Raw genomic sequence first — 27,116 nt, forward strand, 5'->3', positions numbered from 1 at the left:
AAGACATAGGGTGGCTGAATTGATAAAACATGACCTATAGATATACTGTCTACAAGAGACCCACCTCAGAACAAAAGAGGTACACAGAATGAAAGTGAAGGGATGAAAAACTTTTTATGCAAATAGAAATTAAAGGAAAAAAAAGCTGGGGTAGCAATACTTATATATCTAACACTAGAGGCCCAGTGCATGAAAATAGTGCACTGGTAGGGTCCCTAGCGGCTGCTGGTGGCCGGCTGGGTACTCCTTCCCTTCCCCTGCTGCCTTCGCCTGCTGCCACCACCACCACCAGCTGGGGCCTCCCCCCGCCTTCCCCCGGCAAGCCCCACCCCTTGGTCAAACTCCTGGATGACCTCCTGGTCGAAGAGACAATTTGCATACTATGTTTTTATTATATAGGATGATAGACTTTAAAATAAAGGCTATATTGAGACACAGTGAAAGGCACTACATAATACTAAAGGAAACTACATAATACAGTCCAACAACAGGATATAACCCTTATAAACATATATACACCCAATATAGGAGCACCTAAATACATTAAAAAAAACCTCTTGAAGGACTCTTAGGAGAGATTGATAGCAATTCAGTCATATTAAGGGACTTTAACACCCCAGAGGAGAGATCTTCCAGACAAAAAATCAATAAAGAAACAGTGACTTTAAACTATGCACTAGATAAGATGGATTTAATTGATATTTACAAAGCAACAGAATATTCATTCTTCTCAAGTGCACATGGAACATTCTCAAAGATAGACCACATGATAGGACACAAAATAAGTCTCATCAAGTCCAAGAAGATTGAAATCATATCAAGTATCTTCTTGGGTCACAATGGCATGAAACTACAAATCACTATAGTAAAAACATTCAAACACATGGAAGCTAAATAGCATGGTATTAAACAATGAATGGGTTACTGCTGGGGTCCAACCCCAGCGGGTCCAGGGGTCCCCAAAGGTGTGGACGGAGTCAGCGAAGAAGGAGTGACACGGAGACAGCGTTCAGTTGATCAGCAGCCTAGCCAGGATCTCCAGCCAGGATCTCCAGCCAAGTTCTGGTCTGGATCTCCAGCGAAGTTCTGGCTAGGATCTCCAGCCAGGTTCTGTGTCCATGTTCTCTTGCTAGGTTCTCCAGGTTCTCCAGCCAGGTTCTGTAGCCATGTTCCCTCGCTAGGTTCTCCAGCCAGGTTCTGTCCAGGTTCTCCAGCCAGGTTCAGTCACCAGGTTCTAGTCAGGTTCTCTTGCCAATTTCTGTAGTCAGGTTCAGTCCAGGATCTTTTTCTCTCCAGTGAAGTTCTTCTGTCTCTAGAGAACGTTCTGTGTAGGTTCTGTGCCAATTTCTGTCTCTCTCCAATTTCTGTCTTCTTATATCTGTATTTATACCAGTTGATTCCAATCCTATCAATCTCTATTTCAAAGGTTAGGGCGTTTCTTATCTCCATTCCAGGGAGTAAAGATTATGTAGCTTAAGCATGATTGTTCGTAGTTAAAGTGATTAATTACCCACCGGCACTTAGTTAAGAGGTTTTATTCCCTCCCTAACTTCAGGGGAAAATCCCTACCTGGGGAAACAACCTTTCTCAGAGACCTTGGTTAAAACACATAGTGCCTAGAAGGTGAGCAAACATATTAAGAACAGTATGCCATATATGCCAGGTCCCTTGAAACAGCAAGCATGGACCGGCTCCTGGCAAATTTTATGCCAGGTCCCTTGAAACAGCAAGCATGGACCAGCTCCTGGCAGGTTACCAATGAGTTCAAGGAAGAAATAAAAAAATTCTTGGAAACAAATGAAAATGAACATACAACAACTCAAAATCTATGGGACACAGGGAAAGTAGTCCTGAGAGGGAAGTTCATAGCATTACAGGACTACCTCAAGAAACATCTCCCATAAACAATCTTACCCTATAATTAAAAAAAATAATTAGAAAAAGAACAAGAAAAGCCCAGAGTAAGTGGAAGGAAATAATAAATATTAGAGCAGAAATAAATGATACAGAAACTAAAAAAAAAAAAAAAAAAAAAAAATCCTACAATAAAATAGACCAATGAAACCAAGTGCTGGTTCATTGAAAAGGTAAACAAGATTGGTGAGTCTTTAGCCAGTCTCATCAAGAAACAATGAGAGAGGACCCAAATAAATAAAATCAGAAATGAGAGAGGCAAAGTAACTACTGACATCACAGAAATACAAAGAATTGTAAGAAAATACTATGAACAACTATATGCCAACAAACTGTACAATCTGGACAAAATGGACAAATTCCTCAAAACATACAATCTTCTATAAATCAGGAAGGATCAGAAAACCTAAGTAGACAACTAATGAAATTGAAGCAGTAACAATAAAAAAAACTCCTAGCAAATAAAAGTCCTATACCGGATGGCTTCACAGACAAGTTTTACCAAACATTCAAAGAACTAGCACCTATTTCCTCAAACTAATCCAAAAAATTCAAGAGGAAGGAAGACTTCCAAATTTTTGTTTATGATGTCAGCATTATTTTAATTCCTAAACCAGATAAAGACACTACAAAGAAAAAAAATTACCAGGCTAATATCCCTGATAAACACATGCTAAAACCCTTAACAAAATATTAGCAAATAGGATCCAGCAGTATATTAAAAAGGTCATAAATCATGGCCAAGTAGGGTTTATCCTGGGGATGCATGGCTGGTACAATATTCACATATCAATCAATGTGATAGATGACATAAACAAATGAAGGATAACAGTGATATGATCATATCAATAGATACAGAAAAAGCATTGGACAAAATTTAGCACCCATTTATGATAAAAACTCAGTAAATTGGGAATTTAGGGATCATAGCTTAACATAATAAAGGCCATATATGATAAACATATAGCCAACATCATTTTCTTTAATGTCTTATAAGTTTTTTAAAAAAATATATTTTTATTGATTTCAGAGAGAAAAGGGAGAGAGAGATAGAAACATCAATGATGAGAGAGAATCATTGATCGACTGCCTCCTACACATACCCTACTGGGGATTGAGCTGCAACCAGGGTATGTGCCCTGACCAGGGACTTGAACCGTGACCTCCGGTTTCATAGGTTGATGCTCAACCACTGAGCATGCTGGTTGGGCAACATCATTTTCAATGGGCAGAAACTAAAAGCATTTCCCTTAAGACTGGAAAAAAGACAGGAATGTTCATTTTCATTACTCCTATACAATATAGTACTGGAATTCCTAGCCATAGCAATCTGACAAGAAGAAAAAATAAAAGGCATCCAAATTGGAAAGGAGGAACTATTATTAAGTCATTATTCATACATAGAAAGATATTGTACATAGAACACTTTAAAGACCCCACCAAAAAACTACTAAGTTTAATAAATGAATTTGGCAAAGCAGCAGGATACAAAATTAACATCCACAAATCGATGACATTTTTATACATCAATAATGAACTCTCAGAAAGGGAAACTAAACAATTCCATATACCATTGCAACAACAACAAAAAGATACCTGGGAATAAACTTAACCAAGGAGGTAAAAGACCTGTACTGTAAAAAGAAATAGAGGAAGATACAAACAAGTGGAATCATATACTGTGTTCATGAATAGGAAGAATAAACATCATTAAAGTGTCCATACTACCCAAAGTAGTGCGCGAAGCGACAGGTGGCGGGGAGGAGCCCATGCCGCTCCGCTCATCCCTGCTCTGCTGCACCTGCTGCCGCCACTGGTTGGTAAGCTTGCTGAGCAGCACTCCCACTGTGGAAGCGCAATGATCCCCAGGGGGCAGCTCCTGCATTGAGTGTCTGCCCCCTGGTTGTAGGTGCCCATCATAGCAACCAGTCGATGGGTTGTTCAGTTGTTAAGTCACTTTGGCTTTTATATATATAGATGGGACTATGTCAAATTAAATAGCTTCTGCATAGCAAAAGAAACCATCAACAAAAAGAAAAGGGAACCCACTGTATGAGTGAACATTTTTGCCAATGATACAGCTGATAAGGAGTTAATTTTCAAAATTTATAAAAAATTTATACAACTCAACACCTGGAAGGCAAACAACCAATTAAAAAATTCAATGGACTATCATGCCAGCATGGCTCAGTGATTGAGTGTTGACCTATGAAACTGGAGGTCATGATTCAATTCCCGGTCAGGGCACATGCCTGGGTTGCTTGCTCAATCCACAGTGTGGGGCATGCAGGAGGCAGCCAATCAATGATTCTCTCTCATCATTGGTGTTTCTATCTCCCTCTCCCTCTCCCTTCCTCTCTGAAATCAATAAAAATATATGTTATTATTTTTTAAATCTTTATTGTTGAAAATATTACATAGGTCCTCCTCCTTCCCCCCCATTAACCTATTCCAGCCTGCTCCAGTCCTCCCCACCAGGCCCTTACCACTTCATTGTCTGTGTCCCTGGGTTATGTATATATGCATACAAGTTCATTGGTTGATCTTTTCCCACCTACCCACCCTTCCTGCCTTCCCTCTAAGGTTCAACAGTGTGTTCATGCTTCTATGTCTCTGGGTCTATTTTTGATCATCAGTTTGTTTGGTTCATTAGATTCCACATATGAGTGAGATCATGTGATACTTATCTTTCTCTGAATAATACTCTCCAGATCCATCCATGCTGTTGCAAATGGTAAGAGTTTTCTCTTTTATTGCTGTGTAGAATTCCATTGTGTAAATGTACCAAAGTTTTTTTTATCCTCTCATCTGCTGGTGGGCTCTTAGGCTGTTTCCAAATCTTAGCTATTGTAAATTGTGTTGCTATGAACATAGGGGTACATATATTCTTTCTGATGAGTGTTTTGGGTTTCTTAGGATATATTCCTAGAAGTGTGATCACTAGGTGAAATGGGAGTTCCATTTTTAGTTTTTTAAGAAAAGCCCATGCTCTTTTCCAGAGTGCTACAAGAGATGTCTGAGATTTTGTTGCCTATGGTTTCTTCGAGGACTTTTATGGTTTCATGTCATACATTTAAGTCTTTTTATCCATTTTAAGTTTATTTTTGTGTATGGTGTAAGTTGATGGTCTAGTTTCATTTTTTTACATGTACTTGTCCAATTTCCCCTACACCATTTCTTAAAGACACTGTCTCTACTCCAAAGTATGCTCTTGCCTTCTTCATCAAATATTAATTGAGCATAGTGGCTTGGTCGATTTCTGCATTCTTTGCTCTGTTCCACTGATCAATATGTCTGTTTTTGTGTCAGTACTAGGCTGTTTTGAGCACAATAGCTTTGTAGTATAACTTGATATCTGGTATTGTGATTCCTCCAACTTTGTTCTTCTTTCTCAAGATTGCTTTGACTATTCGGGGTCTTTTTTGGTTCCATATAAATTTTTGGAGTGTTTATTCGAGGTCTGTGACATATGCTGTTGGTATTTTAATAGAGGTTGCATTGAATCTGTTAATTGCTTTGGGTAATACAGACATTTTAATGATGCTGATTCTATTCATCCATGAACATGGTATATTTTTCCATTTGTTTATATCTTTCTCTATCGTCCTGTAGTTTTTTGGAGTACAGGTCTTCTACCTTCTTGGCTAAGTTTATTCCTAAGTATCTTAATTTTTTTTGTTGCAATGGTAAATAGAATTTTTTAAAAAAATTTTCTCTTTCTGAGAGTTCACTAATCCTATATAATAAAAGCCTAATATGCAAATCGATCAAACAATGGAATGACCAGTGGAACGATCAGTCGCTATGATGCGCACTGACCACCAGGGGGCAGATGCTGAACGCAGAAGCTGCCCCCAGCCCACAGGCCCCAGGATAGCCAAAGTAGGTGCTAGCAGAGTCCCCCGATTGTCCCACCCGTCACTCCACAGATTGGCCCTGATCGCTGGCCAGGCCTAGGGACCCTACCCATGTACGAATTTCATGCACTGGGCCTCTAGTGGTATATAAAAATGGTATGGATTTTGTATCCTGCTATGTTTCCAACTTCATTTATTAAATCTAGTAGTTTTTTGATGGAGTCTTTAGGGTTTTCTATTTACAGTACCATGTCATCTGTGAATAATGAGAGTTGTACTTCCTCCTTTCCAATTTGGATGCCTTTTGTTTCTTCTTGTCTGATCACTATGGCCAGGACTTCTAGTACTATGTTGAAGAAGACTCGTGAAAGAGGGCATCCCTGTCTTGTTCCTGTTCTTAGGGGAAATGATTTTAGTTTTTGCCCATGAAGTATAATGTTGGCTGTAGGTTTGTCATGTGGCCTTTATTATGTTGAAGTATGATCCCTGTATTCCCACTTTGCTGAGAATTTTATAAAAATAGGGTGTTGGAATTTTTCGAATGCTTTTTCTGCATCAATTTATATGATCTATGATTTTTAAAAAAGATACATTTTATTGATTTTTTACAGAGAGGAAGGGAGAGGGATAGAGAGTTAGAAACATCGATGAGAGAGAAACATCGATCAGCTGCCAAGGTACATGCCCTTGACCAGGATTGAACCTGGGACTCTTCAGTCCACAGGCTGACACTCTATCCACTTAGCCAAACCGGTTAGGGGAATCTATGATTTTTGTCTTGTAGTCTGTTTTGTAGTCTGTAGTTGTCTTATGTGCTGTATCATAGTTATTGATTTGCAAATATTGTATCAGCTTTGCATCCCCGGAATATATTCTACTTGGTCATGATGTATGATCTTTTTATCTTATTTTAATTTATTTTTAAAATATTTATTTCTTTATTGATTTCAAAGAGGAAGGGAAAAGAAGAGAGAGATAGAAACATCAATGATGAGAGAGAATCATTGATCGGCTGCCTCCTGCACACTCCCTACTGGGATCGAGCCTGCAACCCAGGCATGTGCCCTTGGCTGGAATTGAACCTGGCACCCTTCATTCGGCAGGCTAATGCTCTATCCACTGAGCCCAGCTGGCTGTATAATCTTTTTAATGTATTGTTGGATCCAATTTGAGAATATTTTGTTAAGGATTTTAGTGTCTGTGTTCATCAGGGATATTGCCATGTAGTTCTATTTCTTTGTCATGTATTTATCTTATTTTGGCATTAGGGTAATGCTGGCTTCATAGCAAGAGTGTTCCTTCTTCTTGGAATTTTTTTGAATAGTTTGAGGAGGATAGGTGTTAGTTCTTCTTTGAACATTTGGTAAAACTCCCCTATGAATCCATCTGGACCAAGGCTTTTGTTTGCTGGGATGTCTTTGGTTACTGCTTCAATTTCATTAGTAATTATTGGCCTATTCAAGTTTTCTGATTCTTCCTGATTGAGTTTTGAAAGGTGGTAGTTTTCTAGGAATATGTCCATTTTGTCTATTTATTGGAATGAAGTCATTCATAGTATTTTAATATCCTTTGTATTTATGTGGGGTCAGTTGTTACTTCACCTCTTATGTTTCTGATTTTGTTTAGTTGAGTCCTCTCTCTCTGTTTTCTGGTGAATTTGGCTAGAGGTTCATGAATCTTATTAATCCTTTCCAAGAACCAGCTCTTGATTTATTAATCTTTTGTATTTTTTTTGGTGTCTGTGTCAGTTATTTCCTTACTGGTCTTTATTATTTCCTTCTACTTATTCTAGTCTTTTCTTGTTGTTCTCTTTCTAATTCCTTAAGTTGTAGCGTTAGATAACTTATTACCAGTTTTTCTTGTTTTGTTTTTTAGGTTGGCCTGTAGTGTTATAAACTTCCCTCTCATGACTGCTTTCACTGTGTCCCATGGGTTTTGGATTGTTGTGTGTTCATTTGCATTTGTCTCTAGGGTGTCTTTTATTTCTTCTTTGATCTCTTTGGCAACCCATTCATTCTTTAATAGCATGCTATTTAGCCTCCATGTGTTTGATTGTTTTTGAGCATTTTATTGATTTCTAATTTCATGCCATTGTTGTCTGAGAAGATGCTTGATATTATTCAATCTTCTTGAATTTGTAGAGATTTAGCTTGTGTTCTGTCATGTGGTATATCTTTGAAATTGTCCCATGTGCACTTGAGAAGAATGTAATCTTGTAGCTTTGGGGTGGAATGTTCTGAAGATATCAATTAGATCCAATTAGAGTGTCACTTAGGATTGCTGTTTCCTTATTGGTTTTTGTCTAAAAGATTTATCCAGTGATGTCAGTGGGGTATTAAAGTCCCCTACTATGATTGTATTGCTATCAATCTCTCCCTTGATAGCCTCCAGAAGTTTTTTAAAACATATTTAGATGCTTCTATATTTGGTGCATATATGTGTACCAGAGTTATAGCCTCTTGTTGTATTGATCCATTTAGTATTATGAAGTGGCCTTCCTTATCTCCTGCTTTGGCCTTCACTTTGAGGTCTATTTTGTCAGATATAAGCTACCCAGCTTTTTTTCATTTTCATTAGCATGGAAAATTTTTTCCATCCTTTCAGTTTTAGTCTGTGTGTGTCCTTTGCTCTAAGGTGTGTGTCTTGTAGACAGCATATATATGGGTCATATTTTCTTATCAATTCAGCTACCCTATGTGTTTTGATTGGAACATTTAATCTATTTACATTTACGGTTATTATTGAGTAGAGGCCCAGTGCATGAAATTCCTGCACTTAAGGGGGGGCGTCCCTCAGCCCATCCTGCGCCCTCCAGCAGTTCAGGACTCCTCAGGGGATGTCCGACTGACAGCTTAGGCCTGCTCCCTAGCGGGTCTAAGCTGTCAGTCAGACCTCCTTAGTACTGCTGTGGAGGCGGGAGAGGCTTCCACCACCACTACTGCATTTGCCAGCCATGAGCCCAGCTTCTGGCTGAGTGGCCCTCTCCCTGTGGGAGAGCACTGACCACCAGGGGGCAGCTCCTGTGTTGAGCGTCTGCCCTCTGGAGGTCAATGCGCGTCATAGTGACTGGCCGTTCTGCTTCAGTCGATTTGCATATTAGCTTTTTATTATAAAGGATAGGTACTTGTTTGCTGCCATTTTTATTCTTTATGCCTGTGTTTTTTCTTCTCTTTCTATTCTTCTTACAACAGTCCCTTTAGCATTCCTTGTATTGCTAATTTGGTGATAATAAACTCTTTTAATCTTTTTTGTATGTCTAGCTCCTGATTTCACCTTCAATTTTGAACGATAGCCTTGCTGGATAGAGTAGTCTTGGATTCAGTCCCTTGCTTTTCATCACTTTGTATACTTCATTCCATTCCCTTCTGGCCTGATGTGTTTTTGTTGAGAAATTAGTTGATAGTCTAATGGGAGATCCCTTGTAGGTAACTTTCTGTCCCTCTCATGCAGCCTTTAATATTCTTTCTTCCTCTTTTACATTTGCCAACTTAATTATGATGTGTCTTGGTGTAGGTCTTTTTGGATTCATCTTTATTGGGACTCTGTTTCTTGGACTTTTGTGACTTTTTCTTCCCCAAGTCAAGGAAGTTTTCTTCTGTCTTTATATCTTTTTTTTTAAAATATATTTTATTGATTTTTCACAGAGAGGAAGGGAGAGAGATAGAGAGTTAGAAACATCGATGAGAGAGGAACATCGATCAGCTGCCTCCTGCACACCTCCCACTGGGGGATGTGCCCGCAACCCAGGTACATGCCCTTGACCGGAATCGAACCTGGGACCCTCCAGTCCGCAAGCCGACGCTCTATCCACTGAGCCAAACCGGTTTTGGCATGTCTTTATATCTTCAAACAGGTTTTCTATTCCTTTCTCAGCTTCTTCTTCTGGCACCCCTATTATGCGGACATTGTTTCATTTCATGTTGTCCCAAAGCTCTCTTAAATTCTCCTCCTGCAGGAGGCAACAGATCAATGATTCTCTCTTGTCACTGATGTTTTTGTCTCTGTCTCTCTCCCTTCTTCTCTGAAATCAATAAACATATATTTTTTAAAAAATTCAAAGGACCGGAATAGACACTTCTCCAATGAGGACATACCATTGGCCAATAGACTTGTGAAAAAATGCTCAATGTCACTATTCATCAGAGAGATGTCAATTTAAAGTACACTGTGGTATCACCTCACACCTGCCAGAATGGCTACCATCAATAAATCAACAAACATCAAGTGCTGGTGAGAATGTGGAGGGGAAGGAACCCTAATATACTGCTGGTTGTAATGCAGACTGGTGCAGTCTCTGTGGAAAACAATTTGGAGTTTCCTCAAAAAAGTTAAAAATGTAACTACCATTTGACCTAGCAATCCCACTTCTGGGAATATATTATAAGAAACCCAAAACACCAATCAGAAAGAATACGTGCACTTCTATGATCATAGCAGCTTTATTTACAACTAGGGGCCCAGTGCACAAATTCGTGCACCTTGAACTGTGGGCCACAAGGCTACGGTGGACGCAGGGACAGGTCTTGACTCAACCTCTATGCCCCCGCCTGGCCCCTCCCACCACAGCCCCCGGTCCCCTGTCTGCTGGCAGCCCTGCTGCCACTGCTGCCACTCCCACGTGCTGCTGGCGCCGGTCCCTCTCATACCCACTAATGGCATGGAGCGATTGGGGCCAGTGCCAGCAGTGGGTGCAAGCAGCAGCTGCTGTCCCGATCACCCCTCAGGAGCAGGGGGAGGTGGAGAAGCCCTCAAGGGCGATAGGGGCTGGCAGCCACCACTCGCACATGTTGACAGTGCCGAGCGATTGGAGCCAGTGCCAGGCGCTAGCAGAGGGTGCGAGCGGCGGCTCTAGTGCTGGCAGTGGGTGCAAGCGGGGCCGGCACCAGCAGCAGGTGTGAGTGCCAGGCAGGACCGTGGTGCGCAGGAGCAAAGAATTTTCAGTAACTACCAGAGGCTCACCCCTATGACAGCGACTGGCACTTCACCTTGGTCTGGCATCCCTGTTCACCTGTTCCACCATCCCACCATGGCTGACGCCTGCCATGTTCTGTGCACACCCCCCTGGTGTTCAGTGCATGTAATATCGACCGGTTGTTCAGTTGTTCCACCGTTCGGTCTATTTGAATATTAGGGTTTTATATATATAGATAGCTAAGATCTGTAAACAGCCCAAGTGCCCATCAGCAGATGAGTGGATAAAAAAGCTGTGGTACATACACATCATGGAATACTATGCAGCTGTAAAGAAAAAAGGATCTCTTACCCTTTATGACAGCATGGAGCAACCTGGAAAGTATTATGCTAAGTAAATTAAGCCAGTCAGGGACAGAGAAGTATCACATGATCCCACTTATTTGTGGAATCAATGAACAAAGTAAGTCCAGAGACAAGGATGCATGGAACTGACTGATAGATCTCAGAGGAGAGGGTAGTGAGGGGGACTGGGAAGAAATAACTAGAGAACATATATGTATGTATGCATAGTCAGTGGATACATACAGTAGGCCTGGGGTGGGGCGGGTGTTTGGTAGAGGGGACTTAGGGGTAAGTAGGGAACATCTGTCTGTAATACTGTCAACAGTAAAAAAAAAAAGAAAAAGAAAAATATCTGAGCTGCACTATGGCCATAACTACCCATTTCAAACCATCTTAAATGGATGCTAGAGTTTTCCAAAAGCAGCAAAACGCCTTGGTTCAAGAACATTAATCAATTATGTTTAAGTGCCTACACCACATAAATACAGGGCTTGGGACACAAAACTCTTCAAAAAGCAGTAACAACAGTGAGTGAGAGAACTAAAATAATTACTTGGCACTGATCAGATTAAGATTAAGAAGAGGATATGAAAGCAGGAAATTGTATTTAATGTATAAATTCCTGTGAACTGATACTACTAAAACAGAACATTTCACATTGCAAATTTAGAATCCTGCTATCCTTATTTAATTGAAGAGAGTAGATAGGATGAGAAAGAGAGAGGAAAAAGGAGAAAGTAACTTTAGTAAAGATAGCAGGCAGGGATGTAAAATGCAGCATAGAGAATGTAGTCAATAATCTATAATAATAAAAGCATAATACACTAATTAGACCGGACAGCCGAACATCCTTCCGGATGTCCTTCTGGGCATCCTTCCGGACAAAGCCACAGTGGCTGCAAAGGTTGAGGGCAGGCTGGGGGCGGTGCCTTCTCCTGATCGGCCTGGTCGCCTCCCGCAGAGGCAGGCCAGACTGCGGCTTAGGCCCGGTCCCCGTGGGGAGTAGGCCTAAGCCATCAGTAGGATATCCCCTTAGGGCTCCTGAACTGTGAGAGGTGGCAGGCTGGGATGAGGGCTCCCCCCTCCCCAGTCCATGAATTTTCATGCACCGGGCCTCTAGTGTAATAATTATGGTGTCAGATGGGTAGTAGACTTACATTAATTACATAAATGTCTAACCACTATGTTGTGCGCATGAAACTAATATATTATTGTATGTTAAATGTAACTGAAAAATAAAAAAAAATGTAAGAAGATAGGAAGGAAATAAAAACTTGACATTGTGATTATACAGATTTAGAAATGTAAAGGCAAAAAGCAGAAGGAAGGTCAAATTACGGTTTTATTCTTTTCTATGCATCATTAAATAACAGCTGGGTGCATTCCAAAGACTAGAGCTTTTATTGTTAGTAATAAAATTCACAACAAAGTATGTTTCTTCAGAGATGAGATTGTTTTTCAGAGAGTAGATCAGAAAGGAAGTAGAGTTCTAAAAAAAAACTTACGCTGTCTGGCAAATGGGATACCTCAAATACATAATTCAAATAAAGAAATCTGTAATTCTAAAAAAAAATAAATTAAGAGAAATAAGAGTGTTTTCTTAATCTGAACTGGAAGTGAGATGAAGCAAGTTTTTAGTTATGCTTAATGTTAGCCCTGTTTCCAAGAGTTATGGGACTTGAGAACAGCTGATGTGAACTTTTTTCTGTACTTCCCAGGCCAGATGGCGACTACGTATCTTCACTCAACGGTGGAAACATGAAAGGCTTTGAAGGAAGTTCCTCTGGACACTTACCCAAATTCTGCCACGAGTGTGGGACTAAGTACCCTGTGGAATGGGCCAAGTTTTGCTGTGAATGTGGCATTCGAAGAATAGTTCTGTGAACAAAACCCCAAATGAAAGAGCGAAGTCCAGAGTTTGATGACTGTTACTGCTTCCAGCCAGAGCACTTCCGCTAGTTATTTTGTGCTAAAATTGATACACTTTTTTCCAGCAATTTTTGGAACATAATCCCCTTGCTATATAATGTGTGTGGTGTGTGTGTATATATGTGTACATATACTGTATATAATAAATACCTATTATTCCAAACTGTGCCAGTCAAGAAAATACTCATCTGTTGGAAAATGATTTCAAGTGGAATCATTAACTTAGGTGTTACTCTTCTGTTGTTGTGAAAACACATCAAGTACAAATCCTCGAACTCTAGTGCTTAGCCCTTCAGGCTTTAGGATGATCATTACTTTGAGCAAAAAATCAGAATAAACATTTTATTACTGGTGCCTATTTTCAGACAGTCTCCGCGATAGTTGGATGGGATGCTTGGAGTTTTGGAATTGAGAATATTTTTAGTTGCAATTAGTTATGTGAGGTCATTTTGCAGTAGTTCTCTTCAACAATTTTATAAATTTTTTTTAAAAGAAAAAAGTTCTGTGTTACCCTTTACTCAGTGTATGATGATATAATTTAAATATTTTTACTCATTCTCTCAAAATGTAATTATGCAATTTCCTTTTTGGAGACACAGGCTAAAAATACAAATCTTATTCTAGTTATAACTGAAATTTTTACCTCTGTGTCTGCATCTTCAAATTTCAGTTCTTTTCTATAACCTAATGTCTAATGAGTAGTTTTATTTTTATTTTTTTAAAATATATTTTATTGATTTCCTACAGAGAGGAAGAGAGAGAGATAGAGAGTCAGAAACATCGATGAGAGAGAAACATCGACCAGCCGCCTCCTGCACATCCCCCACCGGGGATGTGCCCGCAACCCAGGCACATGCCCTTGACCGGAATCGAACCTGGGACCCTTCAGCCCGCAGGCCGACGCTCCATCCACTGAGCCAAACCGGCTTCGGCAGAGTAGTTTTATTATTATTTTTATTAATTATTATGTTTTAATCCTCACCCATTTTCCCATTGACTTTTTTTTTAAGGGAATGAAAGGGAGAGAGAAGAGACAGAAACACTGATGTGAGAGAGACACATCGGTTGTTTGCCTCCTGCACACCCCAACAGGGCCAGCAGCCTGCATCTGAAGCATGTGCCCTTGACTGGAATTGAACCTGGGACCCTTCAGTCCACAGGCTGAGGCTCTGTCCACTGCACTAAACTGGCTAGGGCTATGGAATAGTTTTAATTTACTACTTCATTTTTGCAAAGTTTGAAAATGTAATTAATAAGAGATGCAAAAATTTTCTTCAAATTCACGTTTATTTCTATGCATCGGAATGTAGAATAAATTACTTTAGTGGATTTTAAAACAAACCACCTCACCAAATAAGTAATAATTTTGGTAATAATTATCAGTGGAGGGCATGCAGGTAAAAGAATTTGAATTTTAGTCTCTTGAAGTATAGTTAGATGTAGTTATGAGTAGGTTAAGAGAATATCTAAGTTTTCCTACTCACATTTTCTTTTTAGTTTTTCATGTTGAAATACCATTCACATCACAATAAAAGCCACTGAAAATGTATTGCTTTGCATACCTGACTTATGTAATTAAGCATTCACAAAAATTTAATTATCCTCCTTTACTTTGGCTAAAATACATCATGTAATCATTGTCACACTCAGTGTAGCATAGTATGTAGTAGTAAATCTCTTTGCTTGTGTAGCCATATTCAGTGATTCAGTAGTAATTTCTGTTGAATCAAGCCTAACAACTCTATTATAAATATTTAAGCAAATCTTTTATAGGCAGTTCCTAGCTTATTATTTTTGATTCTGTTAAACTATAAGGATCAATGTAGAAATTCGTGGCTTATACAGTTTCCTGAAATTTATTTATGCTTATACTTTATAATTTTATTCATAAGTTGTTCTTTTCATTCAGGCAGGGGGTATAAACAATGTAATGGGAATTGTCATTTTACTTGCATTAGAGTTTCAATCCTGAATTTTTATTAATTTATTTCTGGTTGTCTTTATTCAGTTATGTTGGTCAAAAGAGTTTCATGAATTATGAAACATGTTATGACAATATTTAAATATGTTTTTATATTACTTGCATATGTCATTTTCACATTGATTTGTCATGCATTAGTTTGGTTTTTAAGAAATTTTCCTAGATCTATGCATCATTTATTTTTATTTATTCTCACAAGCATTTGCCAGTGTGGTAGAATTTAAAAGATTGTAAGCTTAAATTAAAACATAAAAAATTTCTTACACATTATTTTTAAAATTATTAGCTTGAAAAATAAGATTATTATAATTGCTGTTGTCTCCTGTTCATTCTATGGGTTTTATTACAAATAAGTTTTCATTTTTGCACCTATTCAATAAAGACATGAAGCAAAAAAGTTGCTAGTTGGTTTTCATTGATGTCTTATCTTTTAGCCAGACGTAGGTAGAAAGATAGGAAGACAAAGAAACAAAGAAAATCTTTGACGTCAAAATGTAAGAGTTTTAAAAGTCAGAGTTTTGAAAATGAGCAGATTTTTGTGGCCATTAGCTGTCAAAGAAATTATTACTATTTTATTGAAGTGTTTTTGACCTTAAAGGTTTGTCACAGATTAAGGTATTGAAACATTCTCTTCATAGCCAATAAAATCTAGCAATTGAAAACATTTAGTGAAGTCCAGGTTAAAACACATTGAGTATTTCTAATTAGGTAACACACAATTGAATGGCAAACGTATTCATCTGTGATGAATACTTACTAACTTAGAGTCTAATTTAGACCATCATGCTTAAAATTATAACAGGAGTTACCTCCAGTGAAAACATCAGATTAGACATGTTTAATTCATACTCAGTTTTCTGTAGGCTAGAAGTGAATATTGTTACCATGAGTAGAGAGGCTCAGGGAATGAAAAAGTGATAGAACTCCTGTCTATTTGCATTGCAGGTGTAGGTATTTTATATGGTTAAGTATATTTTTAGTACTGAGATAGAAGATAGGCTGATTTTCCAACTGTCTGCATTATTTAATAGGGCAGTGGAGAGTCATTAAAACGGAGTTAATGATAGCCACACTCATTTTTAGTCTCACTTAACTTTTTTTTTTTTCAATTGTTACTGTCGATACTCATTGATTACATACAGTTTTGCTTGGCTGTAAAACTGTATGTGGATTGGTTTTTATTTTGCCGCTAGGGGGTGCTTTAGGTTAATATTACCAGCCCTCCATTATTTTAAAAGCTCCTCAGCAACATAAGCATGAATATCTGAGTGGGGATGGGAGCATGGAATTACAGAGATTTGTAAGAGAGAGGTTTTTGGATTTCATAACCCATCTGTTGATTTCTTAGAAACCTAGTCTAGCTCATTTTGGGCACCAGCGTGCTTATAATTGATAGAAGTATTTAATATTTACCTTAAATTTTGTTAGCAATTATATATCTCTAATGTATTACTCATGCACATTACCAAATATTCCTTGTTCTATTACTTTAATATTTTATCTTAGTTGTACAGTTGTGTAATCTTTAAAATAAGGCCTTTTTTCCAATCATCTGGCCTAACTTTAACATGTGACAGTGACATCAATTTAAATAGGAGGTAAAACGCTTAGCCTAACGTAACATGCACAAAACTAAAGCTTCATATACACTTAAAATATGTTAAATATGGTCTTCCTTCTATGAAGTATTAAGAGAAATAAGATGTGATTAATTTCTGTCCTAAAGTTGATCATTTATTTGGAGAAGTTGGTAGATATACAGACAACTACAACTTGGGACAAGCAAGGATTTATTTTAATAGGATTTTCTATATTGTAAAAGCAAGAACAAAATATTGCAGAAGTGTTGAAAATGCAGCTTTCTTATCACAAGTTAGACAGCCAACCATTCCATTTTCTGTTTTTCTTCCCTGTCCCAGTGCTCGGGAGGAGACCGGAGGGCTGTGAGCAAGAGCCGTACCAACCACCTTCGGAGGGAAAGGCAAGTGGCCGTGGAAAGGATGCGTGTGTGGTGGGTCCACGAGAGCTGCAAAACGCGGCTGACTTCCAGTGTCTTGGTGACTCAGAAAAAGTGCCTTTGCATAAAAGTTACCGATGACACATCAGTTCACTCTATCTCACGTAACCCTTCCCTTTTCCCTTCCCTTTTCTCTATTTGCCCAAGCACCTCACTTTCCATCCTATTGTGAATTTGCAGCCATGAGGCTGGGAATAGGAGGTTGCCAGGATTGCTGAGTGTACTCCACAGAGAAGTGCTGATTTTATTCATCAAACCAACAGTCTTATAAAGAAACTGAAAACTGCCACGGGGCATGAAGATGAAAGACCTTATATGCTGACAGAAATAGAAATTGATAATACATTTTTAAAAGCTGACTAAATTTACTTTAAAAGCTTTAAAAATATTCATGCTTCATAACCTAGTCATCCTATATAATAAAACTTTAATATGCAAATTGACCAAACAGCAGAATGACCGGTCCCTATGATGCACACTGACCACCAGGGGGCAGATGCTCAACACAGGAGCTGCCCCCTGGTGGTCAGTGTGCTCCCCACCACTCAGCCAGAAGCCAGGCTCATGGCTGGTGAGCGCAGCGGTGGTGGTGGAAGCCTCTCCTGCCTCTGTGGCAGTGCTAAGGATGTCCGACTAAAAGCCATCAGTCAGACATCCCCTGAGGGGTCCTGGACTGTGAGAGGGCGCAGGCTGGGCTGAGGGACCCCTCCCGCCCCAAGTGCACAAATGTTGTGCACTGGGCCTCTAGTTTTATTTATAAGATATATACTTCTTGATGGAATAATTGGAATTATGGAAAAATATTTAGCAGAACCCGTTTAATAGTACGTGTACGTTCTTGGTAATAAGGTATTAAAGGTTATGTGTTCAGTGAAAGAGACCAAATAGGGCAATATTAAAAATCTCGCCTTAAAAAAATCCTGTTGGCTCACTAGTCATTAGGGAAATTCAAATTGAAATCACAATGAGATATCACCTGGTGCTTGTTAGAATGGCCATCATAAAAAAGACAAGAGGTAACAGATGCTGGTGAGGAGGTGGAGAAAAGGTACCCCACGTGCACAGTTGGTGGGACTGTAAATCAGTTCAGCCACTGTGAAAAACAGTATGGAAGAGCTTAAAAAATTAAAAACCACTGCCATATGATCCAGAAATTCCACTTCCAGGAATATATCCAAAGCACTAACTCAAAATGATAACTACCTCCATATTCATAGCAGCATTGTTCACAATAGCCAAGGCATGGGAAAATCTAAGTGTCTTTTAGTGGATGAATTATTCAGCCATAAAAATGAGGAAATCCTACCATTTGTGGCAACATGGATGGACTTTGAAGACATTATGTTAAGTAAAATAAGTCAGACAGAAAGACAAATATTGTATGATCTCACATGTGGAACCTAAAAATAAAAGCTTGTATTAAAAGACACCAGACACAGCCCTGGCTGGTTTGGCTCAGTGGATAGAGTGTCAGCCTGCGGACTAAAGGGTCCTGTGTTCGATTTTGGTCAAGGGCACATGCCCGGGCTGCAGACTTGATCCCCAGTAGGGGGTGTGCGGGAGTCAGCCGATCAATGATTCTCTCATCACTGATGTTTCTATCTCTCCCTCTCCCTTCCTCTCTGAAATCAATAAAAATGTATTAAAAAAAAGACACCAGACATAGAGGATAGCGGGAGGGAGACGCTGGAGGCAGGTGGTCAAAAGGTACAAAGGTCCAGTTATAAGATAACTAAATCCCAGGGATGTACAACATGATGACTAGCTAACATTGCTGTACGCAACACAGGAAAATTGTTAAGAGTAAGTCCTATAAGTTCTCATCATAAAGAGAAAACAGTTTTTTTCTTTCTTTTCTTTTTATTATATGAGAATATGGATGTTAGCTGACCTTATCGTGTTAATCATTTCACAATATATGTAAAACAAATCATCATATCGGATACCTTAAACATATACAGTGATGTATGTCAAATATTTCCCAATAAAACTGGGAAAAAAGTTCTGTTGAGATTAAGTGAATCTGACAGTGTTAATACATAGGTCATTTATTATCAAAGGAGAAATGTTATCCAAAGCAAGTAATTTGTTCGTAATACTGTATGAAAATATTTTTATATACAGATATAGTGTCAAAATTAAATATACACACTCTATTAATTAAAAGGCAACATATATTATTCTCTTAAAAATATACTTCCCAAATTGCAAACTCATTTAGACAAGTTTTATTACATGTAAATGACAGAAGAAACTTGGTACTATGGCTTAGCAGCCTTAAAACAGGTGACTTCCTATTTTGTGAAATTATTCTTTGTTTTCATTTTAGGACATTTGCTATGCCATCTACTGGAGGCAATGTACTACACAGTCACATGCCTCTTAAAGCATCTTGGACTCCTTTACGTTTCTGCTTTAAGATACATGACTTGTTCTCTTGGGCATTATCCATACCTCACTGTCAACTCTGCCAGAAGATGACACTATCCACACTCATTGCATTATACTGATGCATAGTAGGCCATAAAGAAATAAAGCAAAGCTCATTTTTAATCCTTGTAACCTTTATATACACCACAGATTTTACATGTCTCCTGAACATTTTTAACAGGTCTAAAAAGGATTATTGCAGCTAATACCTTACATGGATCGTCTTACAAAAATCAGCCCCAAATTAACACCAGCTGACGCATGTGCACACACATAGGAAATAGTCTGTTGATTGCAGCGTTCCGTTCCATTGTTTGTGTCCTTCTAGTACCACAGCATGTATTTCTCAATTGCTCTAACCCATTTTTACCAGGTGCATTCAGTAATTTCTGGGAGGCGTTCTACCCCGGAAAATTGCATGAGCAGATCAATTCTTGAGGGATGCAACTAAAGTTCACGTCTTTATATTGTCACGCCATACATTTCAATGTTCTTTAGTGCCACTCAAAATTTTATTCCAGCAAGTTTTTATCTTTTCTAGTAGTATCATGAGGAAACACATTTCATCCTGTTTTTTCTGTCCCTTTGAAGATTTTTTCTCTTCCTACAGAAATATGCAAAAAAAGTTTTAAGTTCACATTTTTATAAAAATACATGTTTTCAAATATTCAATCTTTAATTTCCACCATCTTAGGTTCTACTGAAAATTCTGTGTCATGGGATAGGAGAATCTTGCATCATACTTTAAACCTGTGATTTCTAACTCTAGTTGGGATGATATGTAGGAAATTCAATGTTGTTGTGGTTTAAGATTTAGAATTCATTAAAGAGCGATGCCTGGTGGCTACAACAGGACAAGAATGCTATTTAAATTTTTGTGAGAAGGGTATTTGTAAATTAATTAGGTTTTTTAATATGGGAAAACATATTTTTGTGTGGAAGTAATAGTTAGCACTGAAAACAGGCAGCGTATTTTAGCAAAGATGATGACTAAGGATCTACCTGAGTGAGCATGTGCCCGAAGGTCCACCCTACCATCGGTCTGCACCCACCTCATGAGCTAACTGTCATTTGTTGATGAAAATCCTACAGTTTCCTGTACAGCCTCTGGAGAGCGGAGAAAGAGGTACCTCCCATGGAAGAGAGGAGCAAGGAGCAGCCTTGCTGATACTCTTATACTCCCATGAGCCACTGGAAGTGGGGCTGGGACAGGGCAGGGAACCTTCCTGAGATTACAACCAGTCACGGTATTTTATAGGTCAGATGTTGTGCTTCACATTCTTTCATTGTATCTACTTGACTCTATGAAATTGCTGATTTTGCCTCCTTTCACAGATGAGGGAAGAGCCGCAAGGAGGGTAAATAAGCCGCTATGGTCACATGTCAGGTAAGTGTAATGACTGGATCTTGAGCTCAGTTGTTCTATTTTTAGTTAAGGCACAGATTTGGGTCTCTTTTAGGTGTGTGTTGAATAACATTAACACACGGCCTTGAAATATCCTTAAAAAAATTTGACAACAGATATCAAAGATAATTATGAAGGAAAATTTCTCATGGATTTTTTAGTGAGGGTCCCAGGACATATTTAAAGAGTACATATTTGAGTTTATGTAACCAAGCAGATGGGAAATACATGGATGTGAGAATTTCATGACTTTTCTTCAGAGACCAAGAGTGAACATTCATTAAAAAGACATAAGTGAAGAACCATTTTATTTCTGTAATCCTGAGAACACAGATGGTATCTCCCTTCTATATCTTTCCCAGTTTTTCTTGTCTGGTGTTGTTCTCATGTCCTTTCTTTTTTAAAAATTACATTTATTGGGGTAGACATTGGTTAATAAGATTGTGTAGGTTTCAAGTGTATGTTTCTATGATGCACTGCATGCCCACCACCCATGTGTTCTTACCCAGAAGCCCTCAGTGTGTTTAAATTGCTCATGTGTTCATTTCAACGCTGCTAGTTCAAGTGGGATTCCTAGGCTTCCTGAGTCCCAGGTAAGCAAGCTAGCCCCCTTCTCTAAAAGGAGCACGGGATTTTCATGCTCCCATGTATCTATTGCTCAAATGACATCCTATCTAATAATAGACAAACATGGTAATTGACCGTACCTTCGCTACGCCTCTCATTGGCTAATCAGGGAGATATGCAAATTAACCACCAACAAAGATGGCGGCTAATTTGCATACATAGGCGTGAAGCGGCGGAGCGAAGGCTTGAAGGCGGCTCTGGCCCAAGCAGTGACGGCTTGAAGGCAGCTCCGGCCGGAGCAAAGGCTTGGGTCCCGGGTGCCGGAGGAAAACCGGTGCTGGCAGCCAGGGGAAAGGAAGGCCTATGGCACGAATCTTTTCATGCAACAGGCCTCTAGTTATAATAATAATGGAAATATGAAAGGAGAACCCATCACTCTTATGAACCAGGTGCATCCATTTTTACATGTCCTTTCCTAATTAATATTGATATCAATTTAATGTTTAATCAAATTTCATTATCCTGAGTTTTTCATTCATATTTATTTTTATATTGCTATATAATTTTGTGCAATAGTATCTGTTAGTATAAATATTTAATACTAGAGGCCCACTGCTTGACATTTGTGCACTGGAGGGGTGGGTCCCTCAGCCTGGCCTGTGCCCTCTCGCAGTCCGGGACCCCTTGGGGGAACGCCTGCCTGCCATGGAGGCAGGAGAGGCTCCCGCCACTGCTGCTGTGCTCACCAGCTGTCAGCCTGGCTTCTGGTTGAGTGGCGCTCCCGCTGTGGGAGTGCACTGACCACCAGGGTGCAACTCCTGCATTGAGCGTCTGCCCCCTGGTAGTCAGTGTGCATCATAGCGACCTGTCATTCCACCATTCGGTCTATTTGTATATTAGCCTTTTATTATACAGGATAAGTAATATAAAGATGATCTATAAATGTAGAATATTCACATATACCTATAGTATATATTGTATACTCTCTACTAATAAAATAGGTATAAAATAGGTTCTCATGTTAAATTTTTATTTCTTTACTAAGGAATAAGGATGGCTTTTTTTCTTCATATGCTTGTTTTCTAGTTTACTTTCTCCTATATACTTAATTCATGTTTTGTCTATTACCTAGTGATGTTTCAATTTTGTTGCTTTCTAAAAAAAAATCAATGCTCTGATATTTCCCCTAGCTTCTTTTATTTTAAAATAGTGGTTTGGATGGTGGGCACATGATGCCATATTGAAATTTTGTAACATGAAACCCTACACATGAAACCATGAAACCTGTTTGTTCATGTTGACCAATGTCAATCCAATAAAATTAAAAAATGATATAAAGTAAAATAAAATAGTGTTTTTTAAAGAAAAAAACAGTTTAAAGGGATGCAATTTCAAAGAAGTACCTTCGTGCTACTTTTAATAACATTATAAAATATTTTCAAAACCAACTATAAAAAAGAAAATTCAGAGAGAAACATTAAGAAATTAAGTTAAATAAAAAACTGATAAAGGAAGAAAATTATACAATTATTCTCACCAAATTCTTAGTGGGTTGGACTTCACCCAAGGAAGGTTGTTTCTTTTCTTTATCCTTAAAAACAAAATTACATTTACAACATTGAATATTAATTCTTTATTGCTTCTCCCATTAATGTTATTGCTAATTTTTGTATATTACTCTCAGCTCATCTAATCTTTTTGAGAATCTACTTTCAATTATTTGTTGTTAGCAGATACTCATTTTATTTAGAAGTAGAATACAGGCATACCTCGTTTTATTATGTGTTACTTTATTGCACTCCCCATATAATTGCATGGTGTGTTTTTTATTTTTTTTCATTTTACAAATTGAAGGTTTGTGGCCACCCTGCATTGAGCAAGTCTATCAGCGCCATTTTTCCAACATTAGTTTACTTTGTATCTCTGTGTCACATTTTGGTAATTCTTTCAATATTTCAAGCTTTTCCATTATTATATTTGTTATGGTGATCTGTTATCAGTGATCTTTGATGTTACTATTGCAATTGTTGTGGGGCGCCATGAACTGTACCCATATAAAATGGTGAACTTGACTGATAAATACTGTGTCCTGACCAGCCATTCCTCTATCTCACTCCCTTTCCCTGGGCCTCCTCATCCCCTGAGACACAATTAATAACCCTACAATGGCCGCTAAGAGTTCAAGTGAAAGGAAGAGTTGCATATCTCACTGTAAATCAAAAGATAGACATGACTAAGCTTAGGGAGGAAGGCATGTCGAAAGCCAAGTGGGTTGAAAGCTAGGCCTCTTGCTCCAAAGTTAGCCAAATTGTGAAAGCAATAGGAATGTCCTTGAGGGAAATTAAAAGCGCTTACTCCAGTGAACTGATGAATGATAAGAAAGCCAAACAGCCTTATTGCTGATCTGGAGAAAGTTTTGGTGGTCTGGATAGAGGGTCAAGCCACAACATTCCCTCAAGCCAGAGTCTAATCCAGAGCAAGGCCCTAACTCTTCAATCCTATGAAGGCTGAGAGGTGAGGAGGCTGCAGAAGGAAATTCTGAAGCTGCAGAGGTTGGTTTATGAGGTTAAGGAAAGAAGTCCTCTCCATAACATAAAGTGCAAGGTGAAGCAGTGGATGCTGGTGTAGAAGCTGCAGCAAGCTATGCAGAAGATCGAGCTCAGATAATTACCGAAGATGCTGCATTAAACAACAGATTTCAATGTGGATGAAACACACTCATTTGGAAGAAGATGACAACTAGGACTTCCACAGCTAGAGAGGAAAAGCCAATGCTTGGCTTCAGAGCTTCAAAGGCTGACTCTCTTGTTAGGGGCTAATGTCGCTGGTGACTTTAAGTTGAAGCCAGTGCTCAGCTTCCATTCTGAAAATCCTAGGGCCCTTAAGAATTACGTTCAATCTACTCTGCCTGTGTTCTTTAAATGCAACAAAGCCCTGGTGACAGCACATCGGTTCACAACACGGTTTGCTGAATATTTTAAGCCAATTGTTAGGACTTACTGCTCAGGAAAAAAGATTCCCTTTGAAATACTACTGCTCATGGACAATGCACCTGGCCATCCAAGAGCTCTGATGGAACTAGACAACAAGTTTAATGTTGTTTTCATACCTGTTAACATCCATTCTGCAGTCCATGGAACAAGGAGTAATTTCAACTTGCAAGTCTTATTATTTAAGAAATACCTGTCAAGCCCTAACTGGTTTGGCTCAGTGGATTGAGCGTCGGCCTGCAGACTGAAGGGTCCCAGGTTTGATTCCGGTCAAGGGCATGTACCTTGGTTGCAGGCATATCCGTAGTAGGAAGTGTGCAGGAGGCAGCTGATAGATGTTTCTCTCCCATCGACGTTTCTAACTCTTTATCCTTCTCCCTTCCTCTCTGTAAAAAATCAATAAAATATATTTTTTTAAAAAAGAGAAATACCTGTCAAAAGGCTGTAGCTGCCATAGATAGTGATTCCTCTGATGGATCTGGGCAAAGTAAATGGAAAACCTGGAAAAGGATTCACCATTCCAGATGCCAGTAAGAACATTCATGACTCATGGGACAAGGTCAAAATATCGACATTAACAGGACTTTGGAAGAAGTTGTTTCTAACCCTCATGGATGACTTTTCAGGGTTCAAGACTTCAATGGAGGAGGGAACTGCATATGCAGTGGAAATGGCGAGAACTAGAATTAGAAGTGGAGCCTGAAGATGGGACTGAATTGCTGCATCTCATGACAAAGCCTTAATGGCTGAGAAGTTGCTCCGTAGGGTTAAGTAATGGAATCTACTCCTGGTGGAGGTGCTGTGAAGAGTGTTGAAATGACAACAAAGGACTTACAATATGACATAAACTTAGTTGATAAAGCACCAGCAAGATCTGAGAAGACTGATTCCCATTTTGTAAGAAGCTCTATGTGGGTAAAATGCTCTCAAACAACATCACATGGGACAGAGGAATCACTCATGAAAGGAAGAGTCGATTGATGTGACAAACTTCATTGTTGTCTTATTTTAAGAAATTGCTACAGCCTCTTCAACCTACAGCAACACCCCCCCCCATCAGTCAGTAACTATCAACATCAAGACAAGACCCGCCAGCAGCAAAAGATTACCACTCAAAGGCTCAGATGATGTTTAGCATTTTTTTGCAATAAAGTATTTTTAAATTAAGGCATGTACATCTTTAGGCATAATGTTATTGCACACTTAATAGAGTACAATGCAGTGTAAACATGACTTTTATATACACTAGGAAACAAAAAATAATTCAGTGACTCGCTCTTTTGGGGTGGTCTGGAACTGAACCCACAATATCTCCGAGGTATGCCTGTATGAGGATGAGGGAAAAGGAAGGAGCAGGAGAGATTATCTTCCGAATACCCTGGATCCTGCAGGTATGCCCAGCACTGTCTTAATGGCTGTGAGGCATGAAAAACTAATATATGGGAAGGTGGGAAATCTGCGATGTTTTCAAAAATAAAGATAAATTTAAATAAATAAATAAATAAATAAATAAATAAATAAATAAAGTAAAAAACCTAATACAGAAGGGTATAGTAACACAACACTAGAATTTTAATTAATATGAAAATAAAGTCATCATTAAATTGTGAAATCCTGACCATACATTTTATTATGCTTTATCTATCAGAAGCAAAATGAAATAATCAATAGTACATGCAGACCTGACTCATGAAGAAAAGTCAATGTAGCTGACTGTATTTAATATCTTACCTTATCATTTTAAGAAAAATGCAGATTGTATCAGGTTAGTTTTGTGACATAATTTTATTTAATTTCAAGAATAAATCATTTGTGTTTTCCTTCTTGACAGTTAGTTGATTTTGGAACATGGTGATCCATGCAAAGCTCAGCACATGAGAGAAGGGATTGCAAATACATAGCATACCCATAACCCCTACCCTTCCTAGGGGAAGAGGTGATATCACTAGTTTGTCTGCAGTTTTTCAGTTGAGCCTTGACGTGAGGCTAATACACAACATGGTGTTTCCAACAGGCATTACTAAGCATTTGGATGTGTAAGCAACAATGAACCTATTGGCCTTTCTTGCATTAGACAGTAGTTTGATATCACTATGAATAAGGATTAAGAGCTGGTAGGCTAGACTATGAAGTCTTCATGAATCTTGAGTGTGGCCTTGAAGGATGTAGAACAGGGCAGATCAGAATTATAGAAAAGAGACTAACATAAGTAAGGGGACAAAATGGGAAATAAGCTTGGCAAACCCAGGACACCAGGAGGAGACTGGCTGGCATTGTGTACCTAACACATGATAAGGGAACTGGTTCAACTTATGTCATCTTTGTCATCACTACCAGTAGGGCGCAAAAACAGTTTTACCACTTGAGCTGTGGGCAACTACTGGTATTAAAAAATAACACACAACCCTTTTTCTATCCTAAAAATTTTCTTTTAAAAAATCATAAGAAACCTTTTGGCTTTGTGTGGCAGCTGGTAAAATTCCTGAAGAGGAGGTTAATTGTAATAATAATATAACACTTATTGAAACCTTTTTGATCCTAAGCATTTTACATGAGTTATGCCACTTAATCGTCAGTAGCCTATAATGTATACTATTATTTTCCCTTCATTTTATAGATTAAGAAACTTTCTACACTCAAGATAATCTTTTCCAATTTTTTTTTTTGTTTTGTTTGCTTAACAACCGCTAGCAGGCAGTAGGGAAAAATTAGCCCGATACTTATCAAAATTATTGAAACAAAGAAATAGAAAATTGTTGGTCACATACAC

General features: G+C 38.6%; 2 protein-coding genes across 4 annotated transcripts in view; one reads left to right on the forward strand and one right to left on the reverse strand.

Moving 5' to 3' along the window:
• ZC2HC1A (zinc finger C2HC-type containing 1A) overlaps positions 1 to 15,318 on the forward strand; it is a 58,946-nt gene extending 43,628 nt beyond the window's left edge. For both annotated transcript variants that reach the window (XM_081111455.1, XM_081111456.1), the window contains one exon: positions 12,746 to 15,318. In XM_081111455.1, the coding sequence (XP_080967581.1) occupies positions 12,746 to 12,911 (166 nt within the window). In that variant the 3' untranslated portion in view covers positions 12,912 to 15,318. The remainder of the gene's footprint in view (positions 1 to 12,745) is intronic.
• Positions 15,319 to 18,819: 3,501 nt separating this feature from the next.
• IL7 (interleukin 7) overlaps positions 18,820 to 27,116 on the reverse strand; it is a 60,318-nt gene continuing 52,021 nt past the window's right edge. Inside the window, exons 4-5 of one of the 2 annotated variants that reach the window (XM_081110970.1) lie at positions 22,894 to 22,947; positions 18,820 to 19,988 (exon numbers count right to left, since the gene is read on the reverse strand). In XM_081110970.1, the coding sequence (XP_080967096.1) occupies positions 19,869 to 19,988; positions 22,894 to 22,947 (174 nt within the window). In that variant the 3' untranslated portion in view covers positions 18,820 to 19,868. The remainder of the gene's footprint in view (positions 19,989 to 22,893; positions 22,948 to 27,116) is intronic. The other variant, XM_081110969.1, reaches the window with a different exon arrangement.

Source organism: Myotis nattereri, assembly GCF_964212035.1.
Source record: "Myotis nattereri genome assembly, chromosome: 17".
Lineage (NCBI taxonomy): Eukaryota > Metazoa > Chordata > Mammalia > Chiroptera > Vespertilionidae > Myotis > Myotis nattereri.